The sequence below is a fragment of the Ptychodera flava genome, chromosome 7 (genome assembly GCF_041260155.1).
Source record: "Ptychodera flava strain L36383 chromosome 7, AS_Pfla_20210202, whole genome shotgun sequence".
Classification (NCBI taxonomy): Eukaryota; Metazoa; Hemichordata; class Enteropneusta; family Ptychoderidae; genus Ptychodera; species Ptychodera flava.
The window spans coordinates 41,186,203-41,209,314 of NC_091934.1; the positions used below are offsets into that span (position 1 = coordinate 41,186,203).

The 23,112-nt window shown below is 38.8% G+C and overlaps 2 protein-coding genes across 2 annotated transcripts in view; both read left to right on the forward strand.

Annotated features, from left to right (window-relative positions):
• The first annotated feature begins 2,608 nt into the window (after positions 1–2,608).
• On the forward strand, positions 2,609–3,091 carry LOC139136505 (uncharacterized protein KIAA1958-like). Its single transcript, XM_070704229.1, has one exon. It carries the CDS (start codon positions 2,609–2,611, stop codon positions 3,089–3,091), a length of 483 nt encoding a protein of 160 aa, XP_070560330.1.
• A 2,627-nt stretch (positions 3,092–5,718) lies between these two features.
• The window catches only part of LOC139136236 (deoxynucleoside triphosphate triphosphohydrolase SAMHD1-like), a 37,905-nt gene continuing 20,511 nt past the window's right edge, over positions 5,719–23,112 (forward strand). Inside the window, exon 1 of the mRNA XM_070703971.1 lies at positions 5,719–6,177. The gene's annotated coding sequence lies outside the window, so the exon portion shown is untranslated. The remainder of the gene's footprint in view (positions 6,178–23,112) is intronic.

A 23,112-nucleotide genomic window follows, 5' to 3' on the forward strand; every position in this document is an offset into this window, starting at 1 on the left:
GCATACGAGGAACGTCTTTGTGCATTATTACAGCACTTGTTACAGCACAAGATCTCAACCGCCTTTCATCAATTCAGATGAAACAGTTCTTGACATGCCACCCTTATCACGAAAATTTATTAAATATGCTCATCAGAGATTAAGTGACATACCAGTGTTAAATGTTTTGCAAGCTATCACAACACTCTGAGATCAATATGTGTACCACGTTTCATGAAATTTGTTGCGGTATTTCCAAACAGATCACAAAAATTATGAAAATTTATTAAATATTCAAATTAGCAGTTAATTGACATAATCCTGCTAGGTATCTTTATATTGTATTACAGCATCTGTACCTAATTTCATTAAATTTGATGCAGTATTTCTGGACAAGGAAATTAATCAGGGAACTTGATAAATATGCAAATTGACAATGATTGAAATGATACTGCTTAATGCCTTTCCTCACCCTTATAGCTCTGGCATATCAACATCTGTACCGGGTTTGATCAAATTTGAGTCAGTATTTCTTGAAATATGAGAAATCCGAACATAAACATGCCAATTCGCAATTAATTAACACAACACTGCCCTATGCCTTTCGAGCAACATCTGTACAAAGTTTCATCAGAGTTTTGGCGCAGTCTCTCTTGAAACGACTCTTTCAAAAATCACCTGATATGCAAATTAGCAGTAATTATCCTTGTACTAAGTTTGAAAGGAATATGCAGAGGAATGTATGAGACATCTGCAAGAAGGACGCATGGAGCCAAATCCATGATAACCATATTATTTTCGTTATGTTTCGTACTGCAACTACTAGAAATAATGTAATGTTTTTGAGATTACAGGGAGGTCTATTTGCATTGACAGTACGTAATTATCCACAACATTCAGATTTATATGATACTGATTTGCAGGAAATGCTTGGAATAGACGAGTGTCATCTGCAAATAACCAAAACTTGAGCCAGATATGAACTGAAAATGCTCACATATTTTCAGTACATATTGCGATTGTCTGTGAATTTAAACTTTTGCCACATTTTTGCAACTTCATTGAAAGTGTTATAATCAATATCATGAACAATATTCACCACAGATTAATTCCAAAGGTCATTAAGTATGTAAATATGTAATTAGCTGAAATAAAAATACTAAATTTCTTTGACTGCTGTCATTGTATCACCACTTTATATAGCAAGTGTAATTGCCTTTGGTCAAGTTCTTCACGCTATAAATGCCAAACTGTGAAAGGCTCATTAGATATACGAATTATAAATAAGCTGACAAAAATTCCTCTCACTTATACAACATGACTGTCTCATTAATATACATGGTAAGTTTCGTAAACTGTTTTTAGAGTCCTTCCATTCTTAAAACCCTAAGAGGGAAATTTAATTAAATATCAAATACAAATTAGAAACTTGTAAAAATGATAAACAACTTTCATTAATATTTTATCATAAATTCTTCAATGTACATAGCAGATTTCATCGACTTTGATGAAGTCAATCAAGATATATCCCTAATTACAAAAGTTCGTTAAATATGCAAATTAGTGATTAGCTAAAATAAAAATGATAAATGACTTCAATATTGTTATTTCGTAGTATCTTCAATGTACATAGCAAGTTTTGTCAACTTTGATTAAGCCAATCCAGATGTATATCTCTGACTAGGAAAGTAGCTTCAATGTTTATTGCAAGTTACGCAAATTTGTTCATATCAGTCCAGATGTGTATCCCTAATAAGGAATGTTCATTAACTATGCAAATTAGTAATAAATTTATCTAAAACTGCTTAAACAAATCTCATTATTGTTATTTCAGTAATATACATAGCAAGTCAACTTTCTTCATGCCAAGCCAGATATATATTTCTAATTGCGAAAGTTTGTTCAGTATGTAAATTTTTGATAAGCTTATGTGAAAATACTAAATGACTTTTAATATTGTTTAAACCTAGTATTATCAATGTGCATACAATGTTTCACCAACTTTGATCAAGCTATTCCAGGTATATATCCCTTATATTAGGAGAGTTAATTGAATATGCAAGTTTGGAATTTGCTTTAGTAAAAGAGCTTAATGACTTTCAATATTGTTGTATCATTGTATACTTTCGCCAACTTTGGCCAAGTCAAGCAAGATATATAAACCTAAGTAGGAAAGTGTATATTAGATATACATACCAAATTTCGTCAATTTTGATCGAGTCAATCAAGATATATATCCAAAATAAGGAAATTTTATCAAATATTCAAATGAGCAATTAACTCTCAAGTAACATCGTTATGTCTTTTATGGCGAATAATATATATTATTGCCTGAATACATGGGTTTATGTGCCCGAGAGCAGGTGACAATTGCCCGACGCTAGGAGGGCAAATTGTCTCCTGCTGCGAGGGCACATAAACCTATGTAGTCAGGCAATAATATTTTTATTACATGCCTCCACACAGTTAACACTATATGACATTTAGTTCCATGCAGGACATTCTCAAACAATCTTCACGTTATCAATCAGCATCGAACAGATTTAAAGAAAGTCAAAATACCCATGCGCGCATTGATATTTTAGAACTAGCGTGAAGCACCTATCGTGACGTTGAAGGTATTTCCATCATGGCTGACAACACTGTAGCTGACGATCACGACGGTGAAATGATCGAGTGGCTAATGTCACTTGGAGCTGATAAACTCGACGAAGTTTTGGGACCAGCAAGTTTTTCAATAAGAAAGATGGATGGCACTGAATATGAACCCTCGACCCTGACCAACATGAAGTGCAGCCTAGAGAGATACCTTCGTAGTAAGAATTACTCAGCAAGTTTGAACGACCGTGTATTTCATAAACTGAACCAAGCGATAAGAGCGAAACAAGTACATTTGAAAGGCCAAGGTAAAGGAAGAAAGGAACTGAAGTCGGAAGAAATTTCAGCAGAGGAGGAAGAAACTATGTGGCAGGCTGGAGTACTGGGAATTAATAACCCACAGAGCGCGAATTTCACCATGTTCTTTTATTCGGAAAACACTTGGATGAGAGGTAGAAACGAGCATCAGCTAATAAAATTTACCGGTATCGTGACCGGCCACGTTAGGAACTGAATATTTAGAGTTTCACGAGAGATGCTCAAAACCAGAGATTGAACGACAACAACTGCACGCCCCAAAATGAATGCCACGCCAGGAAATCCTAAGAGAGATCCCGTAGCGCTATATCGTGAGTACGTGAAACATCGACCGCAAGAAAGTCTTGAACCCGCGTTTGACTTTTACCTCACGCTCTCCAACCTCACATGATCACGTCTGACATCTGGTTTCGTGCAAGGCCACAAGGTAAGAACACTCTCGGAATTTGATGGCAAATGCAACGCGTGAAGCTTGTATATCGGGTCGAAAAACAAACCATTCAGTGCGTAAAACTTGTGTCAAGCGTTTATCGTCTGCCGGTGTTGCTCCTCACAAAATTGCGAAGCTGACAGGTCATCAGAATGTGGCTAGCCTCCAGCATTATGACCACAGACTCGATCTCAGTGAGCAGAAACAAATGTCTCATATTCTTAGCGACAGCAGCAATAGAGGTAAGACATTTAAAATCGGAACACTTGTTCAGCCAGAACCAGCAAGGGAAAGTTTCGAGTCATCACCGAAGCCGTCGCTCAAAACCGAAAACACGAAAGTTTAGCAAATGTTCGCCGGTTCCATAATGAATAACTGCACTCTGAATATCAACTTACCGTCATCGACGCAAGAGAACCTGTCACCAACTTATAATTCCCAGTTTAATTTCAACAAGCAACGGAAATACCGACGCATTCGGGTCATTGATAGTTCGGATTCGAGCCAGGAACTAGATTAGAATTCGACGGACTCTCCGACTTCATGCTTCAAGCTTTGAGAGTTTCTACTGAGTCTACGCATTGCATCTCGCGACTTTTGTTACTTCTGACGTTTTCACGAACATTTGAGCATCTCCCGAACACTTTTGACTTATTAATTTTATTGGTGGAGTGACAAGTGCCGTCGCTCCGAAAACATTTCAAAATTTGAACTACAAGACATGATTCGTGCATTTGTTTCTTTGTTTTCCCGGCGCCCTTCAGTCTGGCAAACTTGTGTTGCGCACACTTTTCAAAACTTGATAGTACCGTGCTTTCAATCATTCCGTCAACATTTCAGTGAAATAAATATCGACATTCCTTAAACTGTTAAATACGAAGCCCAGTGTCCATTTTTTTGTTTTAAATCATGATATGTTGAATGTGTTTCCAGCGAAAATTCCCCCAAATGAGTTTCACGAAAAAATAGTTCCGGCTGCTTGTTTTTCTGTTGGCTTTACCGGACCGGTTTCCATGGGTAACTATGGAAACCGGTCCGTACATCGTTCACAGGCCCGCTAACTTCCCGGATGTTCCTATTCAAATCAATGCACAGATTTGCACTCATATCGAATCGAGGGGTGTAATAAATCCTTATTTGATCAACATTTGTAGCAAATCTCGTACAATTCTGTGCAGCTGTTCTCATTGCATGTGTTGTTTTCTAAAATCATTAATTATGCAAATGAGCATGAAATATGCGAGCCAAATCCACCAAAAGCTAATGAAACCTTGCGATTCCCAAACAGAATCTATGTACCAGATTTGATTTTGATCAAATAAGCCGTTCTTGAGATATCGTGCCCACGGACAGACAGACAGACACACAGATATACAGACATCGCTGCGACATAAGATCACGTATGTGAACACTTAAGCTAAAATGTTGTGGAGAGAGCAATGCCGTAGCAGAAACAGATAAAAGGACAGGCCCTTGTGGTACTTGACATGCACTATTATGATTTCAAGCTATGTTGTCTTGAACTCTTACATATCATATTGTGATCTATTGCAAAGATGATATTTAAATTGTAGAGGAAGTCCTCGGATCACATAGTGAGATAACTTGGAAAGGAGAATATCACGATCAATATTGTCAAATGCTTGGGAAGCTGCGGAAATAGCAAGCGTGATTTTAAAACACGGAATCGATCTTGTGTCTCAACTTTGACCGGTATTCAAAATAAGCGAGATACGACAAACATCATGAGACTGGGTAGTGTGATTCAAATGGCGACAACAAATTAATGAAATTGCATTATTTAAGTGATGCAATATTCAGTTTTTATTTTCTTTGAAAACCAAAATTTGTGGACGGTGACCTATTTTTGAGTTGAATGTCCTTTCCGTTTGAAAGTGTATAGCCGATATGAGCTGAACGACGAATGCAATATCGCTGAAAACGGACGGTGTATGGATTACACAATCGCAAGTTAACGACGTTATCGACAGCTTTTGAATGAAATGGGGAAGTTCATAAACAGGTGACTAATGACTCGCGGATCATGTCAATATGACCACTGCATCACCTTTCGTTTCGTGTCCTTTTATAGGGAAGCTCACACGAGATCTGTACGTTTTAGCGATATTAAAAACGATAAATGGCATGCGGATAAGATAAAGAAATAGAAACATTTCCCTTTGAAATGCAGCATTCGATGCAGTAAGTTGATGGATAGAATTTGCCGTGTTATTAGCATAATACATTATTTGACTACAGTATATTATTATAACGCATTTCCTTGTTTACAAAACTGACTAAGGTTATGAACATTTCAACTCCAGCACGTGCTTGTCAGTACATTATGATCATGTCATTAACCGGTGTCATGGCCTTTTTTCAGCTCCTTCACAACCTGACATCTTATCCTAGAACGGCCTGCCTGTAATCGAAACTTAAAGGGACGCTTTCCTTTACCTTTTGTTCTATGTTGACTTTGTTCCTTTGTATTTCACATATTGTAAGTTTTTGCTTTCCGGGTAATGTAAAATATTCTTTTCTGTTAAATATTCGCATGTATATTCCTCTTTAACTCAACAACGTTACTATGGATAGGTGAATTTATCTTTGTGACAAAATCAGAAATGAAACAAGCGAGTGTTTACAGGCTGATGATTTTGGGCATGTCAACTTCCCCATCGTACACAAACTCGAAGCGTTGGACAGAACACACTTTAAATGCGTGCAACTTAGCTCGTTGAGGAACACCTTTTTGTCTTGGTGAGTTATCCTCCTTTAAGATTGGAAGCGTTGGACGGAGCACAATTTACATGCGTGCAACTTAGCTCGTTGAAGAACACCTTTTTGTCTTGGTAAGTTATTCTCCTTTAACATTTAAAGAATTAACGATTTAGGTACATATATGTGATGAGTAACTTCAAGGTACATTGTCAAATACATTACAATGTTTCATGCCGGTTTCCGTTCGCCGTTTTATACATTTTAGGCGACGTTACATGTTGCTCTTTAAACATTAAGGTATTGCCCTGCAAATTTTCGTCAAATGTTGACCTGACGTTTTTGCAGACATCGATAAAACATTTAGGTTTGGGGTATATGCTTTGAAAGGAGAAACTTATGAACTTTCAAAAATGGAAATGCTTGAATCGTTGCAAAAACTAATCAGACGCTTCACATGGTTAACATGTCGACCTATTTTGCACGTTGGAAGTCACTGCCTCTTTGTAATCGCAGCTACAAAGAAATACATTTCTTGATCAAATACATGAAAGTATTTACATACTGGGTGCTACTTCCTGATAGAACATTGATTGGCTTTATTGAAACCACGCAATCCTTGTTGAAAATAATAATAAATTGAGGAAGAAATTGATGAGTGTTTGCAGACACACGTAACATTTTTAGTATATTTAAACGATGTACAAATATATTTTTAGTTTTCAAGGCATGTTTTATTTTTGTTTTAAAAGCACTACAACCTTGACTAACTCTTATCTGCAAGACAAGTTTCTAGAGCGGATGTTTTTCTCATATTGCACATGCTCAAAACAAAACAGTATGTTTGAGAAATGTCATTCAATTTTCATTTGTCTTACGGTAGCTACATGCCTTATAGACACTTTCAGATTTTATTTTTTTCCCAGTTATAGAAGTCCCAAACCCCAATAAAGTATATATTTTCTGAAATATTTGATATCTGGAAATCCGACCATGCACAATACAGGCATTATTTGTATATAGTCACGTGACAAGCGTTTTACTGAACAGTCCAAAAATCGGTTTGTCATCCCTTTAGCGAACACGCTGTACGATTTCGGGTTGAAATTTGTGCAGGGCATTCAGGCGAGAGTGCAGGTAGGTTCTCACTTCTCCATGGCTTGACATACCTACGTCTCGTCAGCCCGATATAGGTAATGATGAATCGTTGTTTGTGTTTCAAAGGACGCTCACACTTTGACCTGCTTGAATTGCGTTGTTCAACGAATTTGGCCAATTGCCTACAAATTTTCATATGATAAGAGACGACATAGTGCAAGATGTGTGCTGACAGGCGGCAGTGCCACTACGACCTATAAACCATTTACACAGTGCTATGTGTGATTGATGCATGAAACAGTTCCGCTTCTGTTGTCTATAATTGATGTTTGACCTTAGTTCAACATGGCACGGCTGAATGTTACCAGCTACACCCCTTGACCTATGCTTTGTCACGAAATGTTTGCTCGGAACTACAAATAACAAGCTAAAACAGAGCAACCATTTACAAACACTGACGTCGAATGAAAAGTGATTCTGGCGACAAACGCTGACAGGGAAGCCGCTGGCCGTGATACAGACGCCTGGAAGGCCAGCACAATCATAAAATGTAGGGCAAATGAGTCAAGGTACAGTACACAAGAGCAGTGTCGTCGATCACTATCAAAGCATGGACCGCGGTACTGCTCTTTCGAAAATCGGTGGTCCAATTCGGACCATAACAGAATCTTACTTGTGACGGCCTTGTTTTTTAAAGACGAACGTACTCATAGAGACCTATATTTAATGTATTTGTCAGGACAATTTTTATAATGCTTACAGGGGCCGTCGCAATGTATTGAACCACAAGCGACTGAGATATTCTTGGTTGAATGCAGGATGGCAATGCAACCAAAAGTAATTCGAACCATAAGGGCCGCATTGATGAGTTGCTATCACTGACGGTGACACTGATAGTGGCTTGTCTTTGCCAACTTTGATGGTGATAAATAAACATGAAAGATGCATAATTAACGATATAGTAGCTGTAACTTTTGAGAATATTTTCACTATTTTTGTTGCACGTCGCGAACTATTCACATGAATAAGCATAGTGAATCATGAAGAATCACCTACTAATTGACTTCTCAGTACGTAACGTGTATCAATTCCTCGTGATAAAGAATATTGACGAAGTGATTCACTTCGTCAATATTCTTTATCAAGAGGAATTGATACAGAATTTCTTAACGGACAGAAATTCAACGATGTTGACACACGGAATGCAACGTAATCGACTTTGTACGCATGTGTAAGCTAAGAGAAGTACCGCACAGTTCAACTCTGGTTCAACATGGTGTCCACACCACAGCGCAAGCGACCAGTGGGTCGACCGAACAATGTATCTGTCATTCACATTGACAGCTGGAAATATAACTGACAGTTTGGCAATATCCGATCCTTATCATGTCTGAACAAGGAAGCCTATTCACATGTCCACCACTGTGTGGCTATGCGATGTAAAATGTTTATGTTAGCCTTCACAGTCATGACCCTTGAACATTTCGAAAATCACTGAAAATTTACAAACGTGAGAGACCAAATTGAGTTGCGGGTAGCTCTGCGTAGCAGGGCTGTGTGTTACCGGCGTTATACGACCTCCCACGTGCGCTTCCCTCGCATAGAGAGAGAAAAGTAGGCTTTGCGTAAGTTTACAAGCACGGCTGAGCACATTGTGTACATAGGCGAGGTGGTTGTGCTTGAAAACGAAGATCAATGCAAGTTTTGGATTCAAAAACGGCCGTTTTCGGCGGAGAAACTGCGTGCCGCATTTCCGAGGAGCTACCAGCGGTCTTGGTAAGCCTAATTCACCTGCCATTTGCCACTTGCCGCATGCCACTTGCCGCGTGCCGCGAGCCAGAAGTACGCATTTTCACTCCAATTTAATTCATTGATTCATTTTCATGAACAAATCAACATTCGGGCTTCAACGCCGCCTTCTAAGGAAACACCATTTTATTTCTGGGGGGGGGGTACGGAGGATTTTGAGAAAAAAAATTGTCGCCAGGTGAGATAGAAGAAAAAAATGATCCTGTCATTGTCTGAGAAAAAAAATTGTCATAACAGACAGAACTGAAAAAAAAATTGTCACAATGCACCAGAAATTAGCAAAATTTGGAAACCTATTCTCATTCTTGCTGGTGCGCCGCCATAGGCGGTGCAAATTTTTTTACCACAAGCAATTCTTATGTTTTTTTCCCAGCACTTATGATATAAGCATGCACTACATAGGTCTATTTACACCTCAGTGCACTCAATGTTTTCCTTCCCTTTTCTGACCCAAGAAATCATATTTCAGGATTTCTGTTGCAATATCTCAATGGCATAGGCACTATCTAAAGGGGACTTTTTGACTTCTGTAAATTGTGCAAATTTTAAAACACAAGACAGGAGTCAATAAACTAGTGTTAAAATCAATATATTATTCTCTCAATATAAATATATTAGGAAGAGTACAAGTTGACAATGAAAAATTGAGGAACAACAAATATAATGAAATACAAGGGAGGGGGTCACTAAACAAATTGAAAACTTCAGGGGGCGTTACTCAAAATGTGGAGAGGAAGAAGGTGGTGGGGTTACTCATTTTGTTTTGGCGAATTAAATTGAAACACATCTCAGATTGCACCATTGCACACATCCATTTCTCAACATTTTCAATGCGAGAGGGGGGCACCCCCTCTTGTGCTCCCCCTTGGGTCTTCTAACAGTTTACTGGTAAAAGACAAATTTAAAATACCTATCGGATTTCACTACACTGCACCGTGGCGCACATCAATTTCTCAAAATTTTCACAGGATCTCGGACAAAACTGAACTGTTGTGAATTCATCCTTTATTATCACAGAATATGTTTTCATTTACCTCAGTTCAAGGACTATTTTGACAGTTAAACATACCATATTCATGCTTTTCATTAGAAGCTGGCAGCTGGAGAAAATGACATAAGAAGGTCATAGTTTTCCGTTCCTGTATATTTATTTATCTTCAGTCTCTGGCAAACAGAACTGTTTTTCACAAATTGTATTGTCATTGTTTGGTTGTTGAATATTGTGACACAAACACTGATCATGCATAAAATGTAAAAAAATATTGCAGTGTTCAAAGTCATTTTCAAACAATTTTACCGAGTGCAAAATAACCTGAAACTCCTCTCAGATTGCACCATTAAACACATCAATTTCCCAAATTTCCAATATTAGAGGGGGAAACCCCTCTCGTGCTCTCCCCCTTGGGGTTACCGTTCTAACAGTTTCACTTAGTAAAAAAATTAAAAAACACCTCTCAGATTGCACCAGACTGCACCATTGCACACATCAATATCTTAAAAATTTCCATGCAAGATAAGGGAAAGCCCCTGTGACACTTTCCCCCTAAGCCTCTCGCGTGTTCTCCCCCTGTACTTTCAAATTCTGCCCGGTCAGATATCCTAGTGAAAACCCTGTCATAATACCCATCCAAATTAAACAATATACTATATGGTTAGATACTGTGTGAGCTTTTATATCTTTATTTTATTGTGACTTGCAATTTCATTTTGATGGGTTCACCTTTTTTGAACCATCATGAGATAACTGATGATAGTCTAGCAGAGTACATCAGGATTTCAAAGGTCTTTACTGTTGCTGTATTTTGTAAATTTTACAAATACATGTATTTGTATTTAACTTTTCTAAGTGGGGGATCAGTCAAATTTCAGAGTTAGAGAAGGGAGTTACTCAAATTCATCATGGTTGACGGGGGGGGGGGGTTCACTGAAATTTCTGAGTTTCAGGCGTAAATAATGACGGCTCCCTTATATACAACGCATCACAAACTTGATGACAAAGAAAAAAAAATTGCATTGCTACGCCATTTGAAAAAAATAATTGATGCAGCTCTGACAGTAGAAAAAAAAATTGCTGTCACCGTGACAGGAAAAAAAAATTTGCTCCCATACCCATTTCCTCCATACCCCCCCCCAAAAAAAAAATCAAATGGTTCTCCCCTAAATGCATGAACTGGGGACCAGCGAATGACCAGCGTGCATATGCAGAAAGGGACTCAAGAGAAATTATAGGGAGGGAGGCCAGTAGTTTTCAAAATCACACTGCACGTAAATTTGTAACATTAAAAATTGATCAATCAAAATTCCGTACTTTGATTTTGTAGACCGTATGTTAAGGTTGCTATATTGCAAATATCTAGGTCCTATGGTGTCTATCGAACGGTGAATGGTTATGGGCGTAAGCCTAATTCAAGCACCACAAGCCGCGTGCCATTACCGCGCGATTTACGGGCCGCTTGCGCGTTCCACGATCAAGCAATTAGAACTAGTTTCACATTTGTTGATTCACCCAAACTGATCGCTATTGCTGTAAACAGTGCGTATGTATTTCACATAAAACAATAGGATAGTTTCGATTTCAGAGCTCAAATTATAGTGACGTCACCTAAAGCACCCTGCGTCTGATTGGTGCATATTAGTTACGCCATGGCTTTTTAATTCGATTATGATGGCCAACTGACAATGATCGTGAGAATCAGATCTGGTGGTTCAGGTTGGGATTATGCCACAGCCACAGCCTTGTCGTGAAGATGAATGGTAATTTGTACTCGGTGCGACGCCCATTCTTGTTTCAACTGTTACCGGTTAACTGGAAATACCAGAATGCACGAAGTAATTCCATGAGATCTGAAAAGTCCAGCATTAACCCCCTAACCTGGCATTAAAGACTGCAGTTGATATATTTTCTAATTGGTCAAATAGCATCTATTCTTTCTGTGGTAGCCAATCAACTTCACGAAGTGAACTTTACTTTTGACAGGTATCAATCAAAACGTTGCAAACAGGTTTATTTTGTGGGCAAGTCCACCATCCTGCCAACTTGTATCAATCAAAATGTTACCAAAACGCTGTATTTCGCACGCGTGCAAGTAAACCACAGTCCCACCACAACACATAGGCTGCGGGCAGGCCTACCATGAACGCGATAGGCATACTCTGCAGGCCAGGTCAACATCGATTTTCGAAACACGATACAGTCTTGGCTAGTTGGTGTCCTAATCACGGGCAAAGACGACTCTCTCTTAATACCTCCATGCATAAACAAATGCATTTCCAGTTTGGCACTGTGATGCTAAAGCAAACGCATCTCAACAATATCTAGTGATAAGGGCATCTTTGATAAATACAAAGGTCAATACAATACGGCGCTGGAGGCAAGCGGTTACACTGAACAAATTGAATTTGCCAAGACCAACCAATTAGCGAGGAGAAACAATAACAGGAAGCGTCATATCACGTTGTTCAACCCCCCTTTCAGCAAGAACGTTGAAACTAACATCGGCAGGAAATTTCTTCAACTTGTTGACAAACATTTTCCAAAGGGGTCTAAACTTCACAAGATCTTCAACAGAAACACAATTAAAGTGAGTTATAGCTGTATGAAGAATATGGCAAGTATAATCAAATCGCATAATAAGAGGGTAATCACCGGAGATTACATAAGGACCAACCAGCTGATTGTAATTGCAGGGCTAAGTCGGCATGCACCTTGTCGAGTCAATTGCGTGGTTTACAATGCCAAAGTATCAACGGAGGACAATGCAGAGAGGGTTTACATCGGCCTCACTGACTGATAACACCTTCAAGACGCGCCACACTAACCATATAAAATCATTCCGTAACGAGAGATACAGAAACGACACTGAGTTGTCAAAATTTGTATGGAATTTAAGAAATATAAAGGACCAAGTATTTGACAATTCATGTTCAATTATTGATAAAGCATCAAGCAACTGTAACATAAGCAAGCGATGTAATCTTTGTATGTCAGAAAAGCTGCACATTATCAACGCTGACAAATCTACACTGTTAAACAAACAAATGATCGTCCAAATCATATATGTAAGAGTGTCGCGCTAGTAATCCTTTCTCTTCTATCTGAGGATTGAAAGATGCATTATACTTAAGTAATAGATTTCATTACTTTGTACTTGAAGTAATTTGTTTATTATAACGGTCTGTTTTAGCATCGAGCACTGTAATTTCCCACGAGGACATCTGTATACTACGTATATATATATATATATATATATATATATATATATATATATATATATATATATATATATATATATATATATATATATATATATATATAATTTTTATAAAATTTGGGAAGCTGTTACTCAGGTCGAGGCTTTATCAAATCGAGGCTCATTGTAAACTTTTCGAGGCTGTATGTATGTATGTATGTATGTGTGTATGTGTTTATGCATGTCTGTTCAGATGTGTGTACGTGCATGCGTACGTATGATGTATGTGTGTTTGTATGTCTGCTACAAGTATGAATGCATACACTATGTGCGTTCGCCACAGTGTTATTTGGACTGGGCAGTTTGTGAAAGTGTATTTTGTGGCGTGAGTTTATGCTACGTACCGATAATCTCTTATGTAACCTTACCACCAAGATTTGAAACAGACTTGTCTGGCCTGGAAATAAAACTGCCCATTCTAGTCGAAAACTTAACACAAATCCTAAAGTCAGTTACCTTGTTCGATGCGGAAGACTCTACTGTCCGAAAACACTCATACAACGATAAAATGAGAACTGTAGGAGAAATCGATCGGGTTTTGACAAACTCGGCCTTTCTTGTGTCCACCGTTGTAATAATGCAACTCATTATCATCATGAACAGTGTCCGCATATAAGAAGTGGTGAATTTCCGTTTGTTGCCGTTGATTGTGTTACTCACGGACCAATCAGTGATGTGGATGGCATTCCATTATGATAATGAGTTGCGTTGTTACATATGCCATATTCTAGTCAAGTGCATTTTTGTCAACTATCATATGTCTATAAATGCACAGGTATTCCTAATTTTTATATTAGACAAAATCATCAATAGATTTCTGTCACAAAGTATCAACTGGGTGTGGTTTTGTCTGTGTTATATGTGTCTTGTCTCTTGTCATTCTGATTGGTGGTATGGTTGTCAGGTCTATGTACGTCTATATAGAGGTGGTGAGATAGTAAGTGCTGATTGCATAACTTTCTAATGAGAGCTCTAAAACAACTTATGAATATTCATGGAACCGGCCAGAACAATAGACAGTGGAGTAGAGAGAACAATGACTATGAATTAAGTATCCTAGCGGATGAATAGTACAGTGGGTGGAACTGTGCACCTGGGTTGGCATATATAAAGGCTCCAGTCAGTAGCAGCGAGGAGAACGAATTACACTGAGGAACTGATAACACCAGGATGATATATACCTGACTGGAAGGCCTGTGCGACCATGTGCCTGAACATGAGCCTACAAGATGAGTGAAACCACACTACTGACCACACTAAACTCCGCTGGACGTGGACTTTTAGACACCTTGTGTAAACCTGAACATAGAAAGAGTGTGAGCAAGCCTGAACATGGAGATACTATGTGGAACCGTGTGACATTGAACTGCCAAGGATTCGACAGCCTGCAACAAGCCATTAGCAAGAGTAGGGCAAGTTGTATGAAACCACCACCCATTTGTAACTCGTTACATGTTCTACGTCCTTGTGTTGCCTTTTATGTTGTGTGTGTCGTGTTGTTCTATTTTCTGAGATACAGTCCACCTGGTTGTCTACTTAGCAGTCATGATACGGGCGACTGTCCCTGTATGATATTTTGTGTACTATGGGTACCATATTCATATGATTGGAGCTTGAGAAACAAATACGCTCGTAAACTCGGAAACCTGTTTGTCTTGATTTTACACTTTCACCGGGGGTCCCAAAGAGAAAAGAACCCAGTCACAAAGGTCTGAGTAGGCGTACTTCTGCACTATCGGGAAAACAACCAAGCCTTATGACATATTTGGTGGCAGCAGTGGGATTGGCAATTCACTGTAAATTTGAAATTAGGCAGACAATTTGTTACGTGCAGAGAAAACAAACAAAAGGGTGAACTCAGCAGTTAACGTTTAAACAAAATTTATTACGAAAATAAATCTAATTGCTAAGTCAGGGATAGAGCAACTGGGACGGCAAAGCTCCAGTCTCAGAGTTGTAACAGTCTGGCGAATGAATGAACAGTCCTTTGGCTTGCAGGCTTGAAGTTGCACAAAGTCCACAGTATAAATCCAGCGTTGGCAGTGAAGGTCTTGAAAAGTCTTGAGAATGACTACTGCTGGAGTTTTCGAAACACTTGTAGTAACACACAAGAGACATGATCCCGAAAGGCTGACTGGAAGCTGTGCACGTCCCTTTTATACCCATGTGCTTACATAAAGGCATATAAGAACAATCTAGGACTTTTATTGACATGCTAATTACTGTTCTAAAATTATCTCTCTTACACAACTAATTAACTTTCCAGAACATTCCAAACATGACTAATTGAATTCAAGGTTGTGAGGTCATTAAGAGCAGTGACCTTGAGAATGTTCTAGACTAATTGAACTTAGGTCATGATGAGTGTGGGGGAAATGACCTACATAACAAATTGTATTTGGCATTTGACACCATGTGGAAATCACTGGTAGTGAAAAACATTACGAAAGGGGACTAAATAGTCCAATCTTCTGTGAAAGTGTGAAACGTGAAATCAAGACAGGTTCCAATTTAACAATGGATTTAGTTGACCTCAAGCAAGTTGGAATTGAAATTGGATTTAAGGGCCAAGAGCTTGCTGAATTTATACGAGGGCAACAACAGATCGCACGTGACGAAAGACATGCAAAACGAGAAGCTTAAAAAGAGAAACTGAACGTGCTGTACTAAATTTGGATTTTGAAAGACAAAAGTTATCAGAACAAGAAACGACAAGAGAGTTTGAATTAGAAAAACGTAAGTTGAAGATAGCAGCTTCTGAAGACAAGAAAGATTTCAAACTATTAAAACTGGTACTAGCAAAGCTAGAGTTTTAAAAACTTGCCTGAATTCAATGATGGAAAGGATAACATGGATGCATACTTGGTATGGTTTGAATTGTTTGCTAGGAGTCAAGAATGGGAGCCGTGTACATGGGCTGTTTGTCTTAGTGCACTGTTAACCGGCAAAGCATTGTCTGTGTATACTTGTATGCCTGTGAATGGTGCTATGGTGTATGAGAAAGTGAAAGCAGCATTGTTGCGAAGGTATAATTTAAATGAAGAAGGGTTCAGAAGGAAATTTGCACAGCAAAGCAGCAGGGAAATGAAACTGCGACACAATTGTTGTTAGACTTCAAAATTACTTACAAAAATGGATTGAAATGTCCAATGTGGAGCAATCATTTGAAGGACTACCAGATCTCATAATGGGGGAACAATTTCTGAACACCTGTTTGCCTGAGCTTGCTTTATTGTTGCATGAAAGAGCACCATCTGACGTCCAAGAAATGGTCAAATTAGCAGATGGACAGAGAGAGGCTAGACAAATTACATCTAAAAAGAAAGGCCAGGGGAGTTCAAATAATAATTTCCAGAGTCCTAGGGGCTCCTTCAGGAAACAATTTCAAGAAGGTCAGGATAAAAAGAAAGAATCAAGGAAATTTTCAAGTGTGGTAAAGTTGGTCATCTAATTGCTCAATCCAGGAGTCAAGGGTCTAATCATCAGTCTGTAAAGACTGCTGCCTTGAAAGTGGAAATAGACAGTGACGAAACTTCCATATCAACTGACTTCCTAGTTAAGCAGGTATCAGCAACATGTGTAATGTCGAAAGAACCAGAAAAGGGCAGGCATCCATGTTTAGTGATAAGGACAAAGTAGTTTTGAAATGTTGTCACGAATTGCCTATAGTTAGCGTTGCCAGCATTTCACGTCCTAATGCAACAGTTTGTGGTATGCCAGTGTTGAAGGCATCATCAATGATGTCAAGATAAAAGTACTGCGCGATAGTGGAGGTAGTGGTGTGGTAGTGAGGAGTGATTTGGTGAAATCTACTCAGCTAACGGGGGAGGTCCGGACTTGTGTAATGATAGATGGTACCTGTAGGAGAGCCCCAGTGGCCAGACTAAATATAAGCACACCCTACTACCAAGGTGAGGTTGATGCATTGTGTATGCAGACACCAATATGTGACTTAATCATAGGGAATATTGACTTAGCTAGAGAGCCCAGAAACCCTAATCCCAGTTTGTGTGTGAACCATGAGAGTTCTGATGCAAGTGTGCATGAAACCAATAATGGGATTGAAGTGGTACAAGCTGTGCAGATTAGGGCTCAGGTAGGGGAAGCCAGCTCACCGTATGATAGTGTCAGAGTGTGGAAAGGAAATAGTTACTGTAGAAGTGCTCAAAGAAGCACAACAGACTGACCCGAGCTTGAAACAAATGCGAGATTTGGTGAAGTAGGTAAGGAGAGAGTAAGTGGTTCGAGTAACTTGTACAGTTTTATTATGAGCAAAGGGTTGATTTACAGGGAATTTCAATCGCCAAAGATAGAACAGGAATGGATGTTTACACAGTTAGTGGTGGTCAAGAAATTTCGCGATGAAGTAATGAGGCTTGGATACGACTCTGTGCTTGCTGGTCACCTAGTTGCAAAGAGAACTTGTGATCAATTCCTTACACAATTCTATTGGCAAGGTATACATGATGACATTGCACGGTATTGTCGATCATGTGATGCGTATGCATTTCCAAAGGAAAAGGTTGGCATGGTGCCACTTGGGAAAATGCCACTACTTGACACCCCATTTAAGAGGGTAGCTGTTGATTTGATAGGACCTATAGGCCCCGTGAAAGACAAGGGAAACTGTTATATTCTAACAGTTTTTGATTGTGCGACCAATCATCCCGAAGCAGTGCCACTGAAAAGAATTACAACTGAAGTTGTGGCCATGGCATTTGTAGGAATATTAGTAGAGTAGGAGTACCAGAAGGCATTTTGTCTGACTTCGGCAAGCAATTTGTGTTGGATGTCATGAAAGAGGTTAATCAGCTGTTGTCTATTGAGCAATTTACAACAACCCCATATCACCCCGCATGCAATGGGTTAGTTGAACGATTTAATAGTATGTTAAAATTTATGCTCGGAAAATGTGTAAAGAGCAACCTAAAGGTTAGGATCGGTATATTGGACCACTCTTATTTGCACTAGGAAGCCCCACAGGAAAGCTTAGGGTTCGCGCCATTTGAGCTCTCATACGGATGTACAGTCAGGGGATCCATGGCAATATTAAGACAATTGTGGACAGGGGAAACTGCCTGATGTAAATCTACATATCAGTATGTGCCTGACCTGAAGAAAAGACTGGAGGAAACTTGCAAATTAGCCGAAAGGAATTGCTGAAATCACAGTCGAGGTACAAGTATCATTTTGATAAGAAAACTAAGGATAGGCATTTCAAAGTAGGAGAAAGTGTGCTATTGTTACTTCCTACAGAAAATGACAAACTCAAAATGCAGTGGCAGGGTCCATATGTTGTCAAAGAAAAAGTTGGTCCCAAGAAGTATCGTTTGGAGATAAAGAACAAGCTAAAGCTTATCATGCCAACTTGTTAAAAAAGTATGAAGAGCGTAAACAAGCAGGAGACAAATATAATTTTGTTAAATGAGGTGTAATGCAGACTGTTTGCTTTGGAGTAATTGAGAATGGGGAAGATGATGATCATAGGGTAAAGGTGATCAGTGGTATGTGGACGAGTTGTTAGAAACTACTCCAACAATAGGAAAGAGAGCGCGGAAGATGTGCATGTGAATAAACAGTTAAGTGCTGAAAAAGTGAGAGAAGAAAGAAAAACTCTAATGACATTTACGAACACACTGACTGATATTCCAGGCAAATCAAATGTAGGAGAACATGACATTAAATTAATTTATGATGATCCAATAAGATCAAAACCATATTCACTTCCTTTTGCCTCTCAAGATACTGTGCGCAAGGAAGTTGAAAGTATGTTAGAGATGGGAGTGATTGAATCGTCAGATTCTCCAAATGCCTTGCCCATCGTGCTTATTAGGAAAAAAGATGGTACTGTAAGATTTTGTATCGACTTTAGAAAGTTAAACAAAGTCACTACATTTGATGCAGAACCAATGCTAAATTCTGAGGAATTTTTCACACGACTAACAGGAAGCAGGTACTTTACAAAATTCGATCTCACAAAAGGGTATTGGCAAATCCCTATGGCTGAACATGCAAAGGAAAAGACAGCTTTTCTCACCCCTCAAGGATTATACCAATTTCGGTTTACTCTTTTCGGCCTAGTAAATTCACCTGCGACCTTTAGTCGGCTTATGAGGAAAGTTTTGAAGGGATTGGAAGGGAGAGTTGAGAATGTCATAGATGACATACTTGTACATAGTAAAACTTGGAAGGAGCATATGATAGTATAATTGAGGTGTTCAATCGTCTAGAGCAGGCAGGGTAAATGCTTTGTTGGATACCACAGTCCAGAGTTCGTTGGTTATTTGGTGGGACGAGGGCAATTTCAAATGGTACCTCAAAAAGTTCATGCCCTCTTGGAAACAGAACGTCCATACACAGTTAAGCAAGTCAGATCATTCTTGGGAATGGCAAGTTATTATAGAAAGTTTACACCAAACTTTGCCACAATGGCAGCTCCTTTAAGCCACCTAACAAGGAAAGGTCAACCTAAATTAGTTAACTGGGAAGAGCCCCAGGAGGAGGCATTTACTGATTTTAAGCGCGCCCTCAGTTGTTACCCTGTGTTGAGACTTCCAGATTTCACAAAGTCCTTCATTCTGAGAACCAATGCAGCTGACAGTGGACTGGGGCGATGGTCTTACATGAACATGAAGAAGAAAAATTTCCAGTGGTTTATGCTAGCCGTAAATTGCATAGATGGGAAACTGCATATTCTGTGATAGAGAAAGAATGATGGGCATTAGTATGGGGAATACGTAAATTCCAACAATATCTCTATGGCAAAAAGTTCCTGATTGACTGACCACCAGCCACTTATCTTCCTTAACTGTGCTAAAGTATCGAATGGTCGACTTATGCGATGGGCTTTGTACCTGCAATCCTTTTGTTACAGGATTGTTGCCATAAAGGGTACAGACAATAACGAAGCAGACCATTTGAGCAGAAGCTCAACAAATTCAGATGAGGTTAACTGAATTTTTAACAGTTCAAGTGAAATACAACAGTTTATTCACTGATTCAGTACAGATACTTGTGATTGAAGTATTAGGACGAAAAGAATTTATCTTAAAAAGGGGAAGTACTGTAACAACGTATCAACAGGGTGTGGTTTTGTCTGTGTTATATGTGTCTTGTCTCTTGTCATTCTGATTGGTGGTTATGGTAGTCAATATGTATGTCTATTTAGAGGTGGTGAGATAGTTAGTGCTGATGCATAACTTTCCGATGAGAGCTCTGAGACAACTTATGAATATAAGATTGTAGAAGTACACATGAAGGTAGCCATCTTGTTCAGTTTGCTGACGATAGTGCTCTGCTTTCACTTCTACAGGGATCAGAATGTCATCATGGTCCCGCTTTTAGCGAGTTTGTTGAATGGTGTGATAATTCGTATCTAAACTTAAATGTTAAGAAAACTAAGGAAATGATAATAGATTTTAGGAGGCATGAACGCAACCCTACTACGTCCATTGTTCACGATCAAGAAATCGAGATTGTTTCGAAGTATACATACCTTGGTTCAATATTTGACAACAAATTGAAATGGGATCATAACACCGATGCTATCTTGAAGAAGGGGCAGCAAAGATTGTACTTTTTAAGGAAACTGCGTTCATTTCATGGTTGATAGACAAATTTTATCTCTTTTTTATAAATCTTACATTGAAAGCGTTATTTCATTTTCATTCATTTGTTGGTATCAAAATCTGTCTGTTAAAAACAAAACTTCACTTGATAGAATTGTTTCACTTAGCTCAAAACTAATTGAACATCCCAGAGAAGTCTTTCTACGTTTCATAATAAGCAAGTACTCAGGAAAGCCCGCTCAATTCTTTGTCTAGTGATTATATTTTAACAGCAGAGTTCGACTCACTTCCCTCTGGTCGGCGTTTTAGATATCCGGCTTGCAGGTCAAACCGGCGCAAGTTGTCATTCATTCCAACCGCTGTGCGTCTTTTAAATGATTCCTAAACTGTTTTTTTATTTAGTTCTGCATCTCCTACCATTTTGTAAATTTTTATTATATATTTTTGATGTTGTATTTGAGCCACGCTTTTAATTGCCTGTGTTTGGGACAAATAAAGTTCTATTGAATTGAATATTCGGGGCACTGGCCAGAACAATAGACAGTGGAGTAGTGAGAATAATGACAAGAATTAAGTATCTAGCAGATGAATAGTACAGTGGGTGGAACTGTGCACCTGGGTTGCATGTATAAAGGCTCCAGTCAGTAGCAGCGGGGGAGAACGAATTACACTGAGGAACTGAAAACGCCAGAATGATATATACCTGACTGGAAGACCTCTGTGACCATGTGCCTGAAAATGAGCCTACAAGATGAGTGAAACCATACTACTGACCACACTAAATTCGCTGGACGTGGACTTTAAGAGACTCATGGGAAAACCTGAACATTGCGACACTTTGAGCAACCTTGTGATACTGAACTGCCGAGGACTCAGAGTCGACAGCCTGCAAGTAGGGCAAGTTGTATGAAACCACCACCCATTTGTAACTCGTTACATGTGCTATGTCCTTGTGTTGCCTTTAATGTTGTGTCATGTCGTTCTATTTTCTCAGTTTTCTGAGATATTTCATACATACAGTCCACTTTGTTGTCTATAATAGCAGTCACGATACGGGCGACTGTCCCTGTATGATATTTTGTGTACTATGGGTACCATATTCATATGATTGGAGCTTGAGAAACAAATACGCTCGTAAACTCGGAAACCTGTTTGTCTTGATTTTACACTTTCACCGGGGGTCCCAAAGAGAAAAGAACCCAGTCACAAAGGTCTGAGTAGGCGTACTTCTGCACTATCTGGAAAACAAACCAGCCTTGTGACAGTTTCCTATAGACTACATTGCATAGTGGATCAATGTTATTGATAAAATCTAAATATCAAATTTTTGGACACATTCACAATTTGTACACAGATTATCCGACATATATAAACGTACACACATAGCTTGTTTACTCGGGCAAATTTGTTAACAGTCTGACTCCCATGTATTATGATTTGATATTTGTAAACAATGCACTAGTTAGGTCACACCTTGCCTTCTAATAGTTGTTCAAAGATAATGAGCGTCCCCACAAGGCAAGTATGAAATTTCATGACCATTAAAAATGTTAAATTGCGACCCCTTGAAAACACCATTCTTCCCCCGCCCTGTAATTTCTGTCCAGTGTCTTACATATATGGAGAATAGTTTGCCAAACAGAATGTTGTTATTCTAGCATGCTGTGGTGAGTACAAGAAAACGCATTTTATTAACGTACTAAAAATTGGCAAGAAGATATAGGTAATGTCTTTTTTATGTTCAGTTTTCATGACGGATGATGAAGCCATCAGTACGAGAAAAATACATTTCAAACTTCGCCCCTCCCCTGGAACACACAGACACAGACACAGACACACAAAGACACACACACATGTTTTGTTTGAGGGAGATTTCAAAATATAGCAGAAGGGGCATTTGAACGCGTTTTGAGATCATTTAGGGAGGCATTTATAGAAATCGGAGAACTTATTTGGTTTTTTTCCGCCTCCCCCTCCAGAGGTGTTTGTAAATGCCGCCAAAGAGCTGCACAACTCAAAATTTCGTCTTTCGGAAATACTTCAATCTGCAGCAGATACATTACACCCCAAAATATTCTGTGCATATGAGCATTTGAGCTTCTGTGAACTGATACAGCTCTGAAATAAATTTGTGATAACTGAATGCAAATCTATAGGTTTGATAAGGACTTGCATGCACATTTCTGACGACTGATAGTGGTTTGAAGGATAAAGTTAGGTCTCTTTTGACAAAACGAAATCGATAATTTATGTTCAGAGGAAACACTATATATCAGACATGTTTACGACTCACGTATTAAGCGTGTTAATGTTTCTCTGAATACAATGATACTAGAATTTCAGC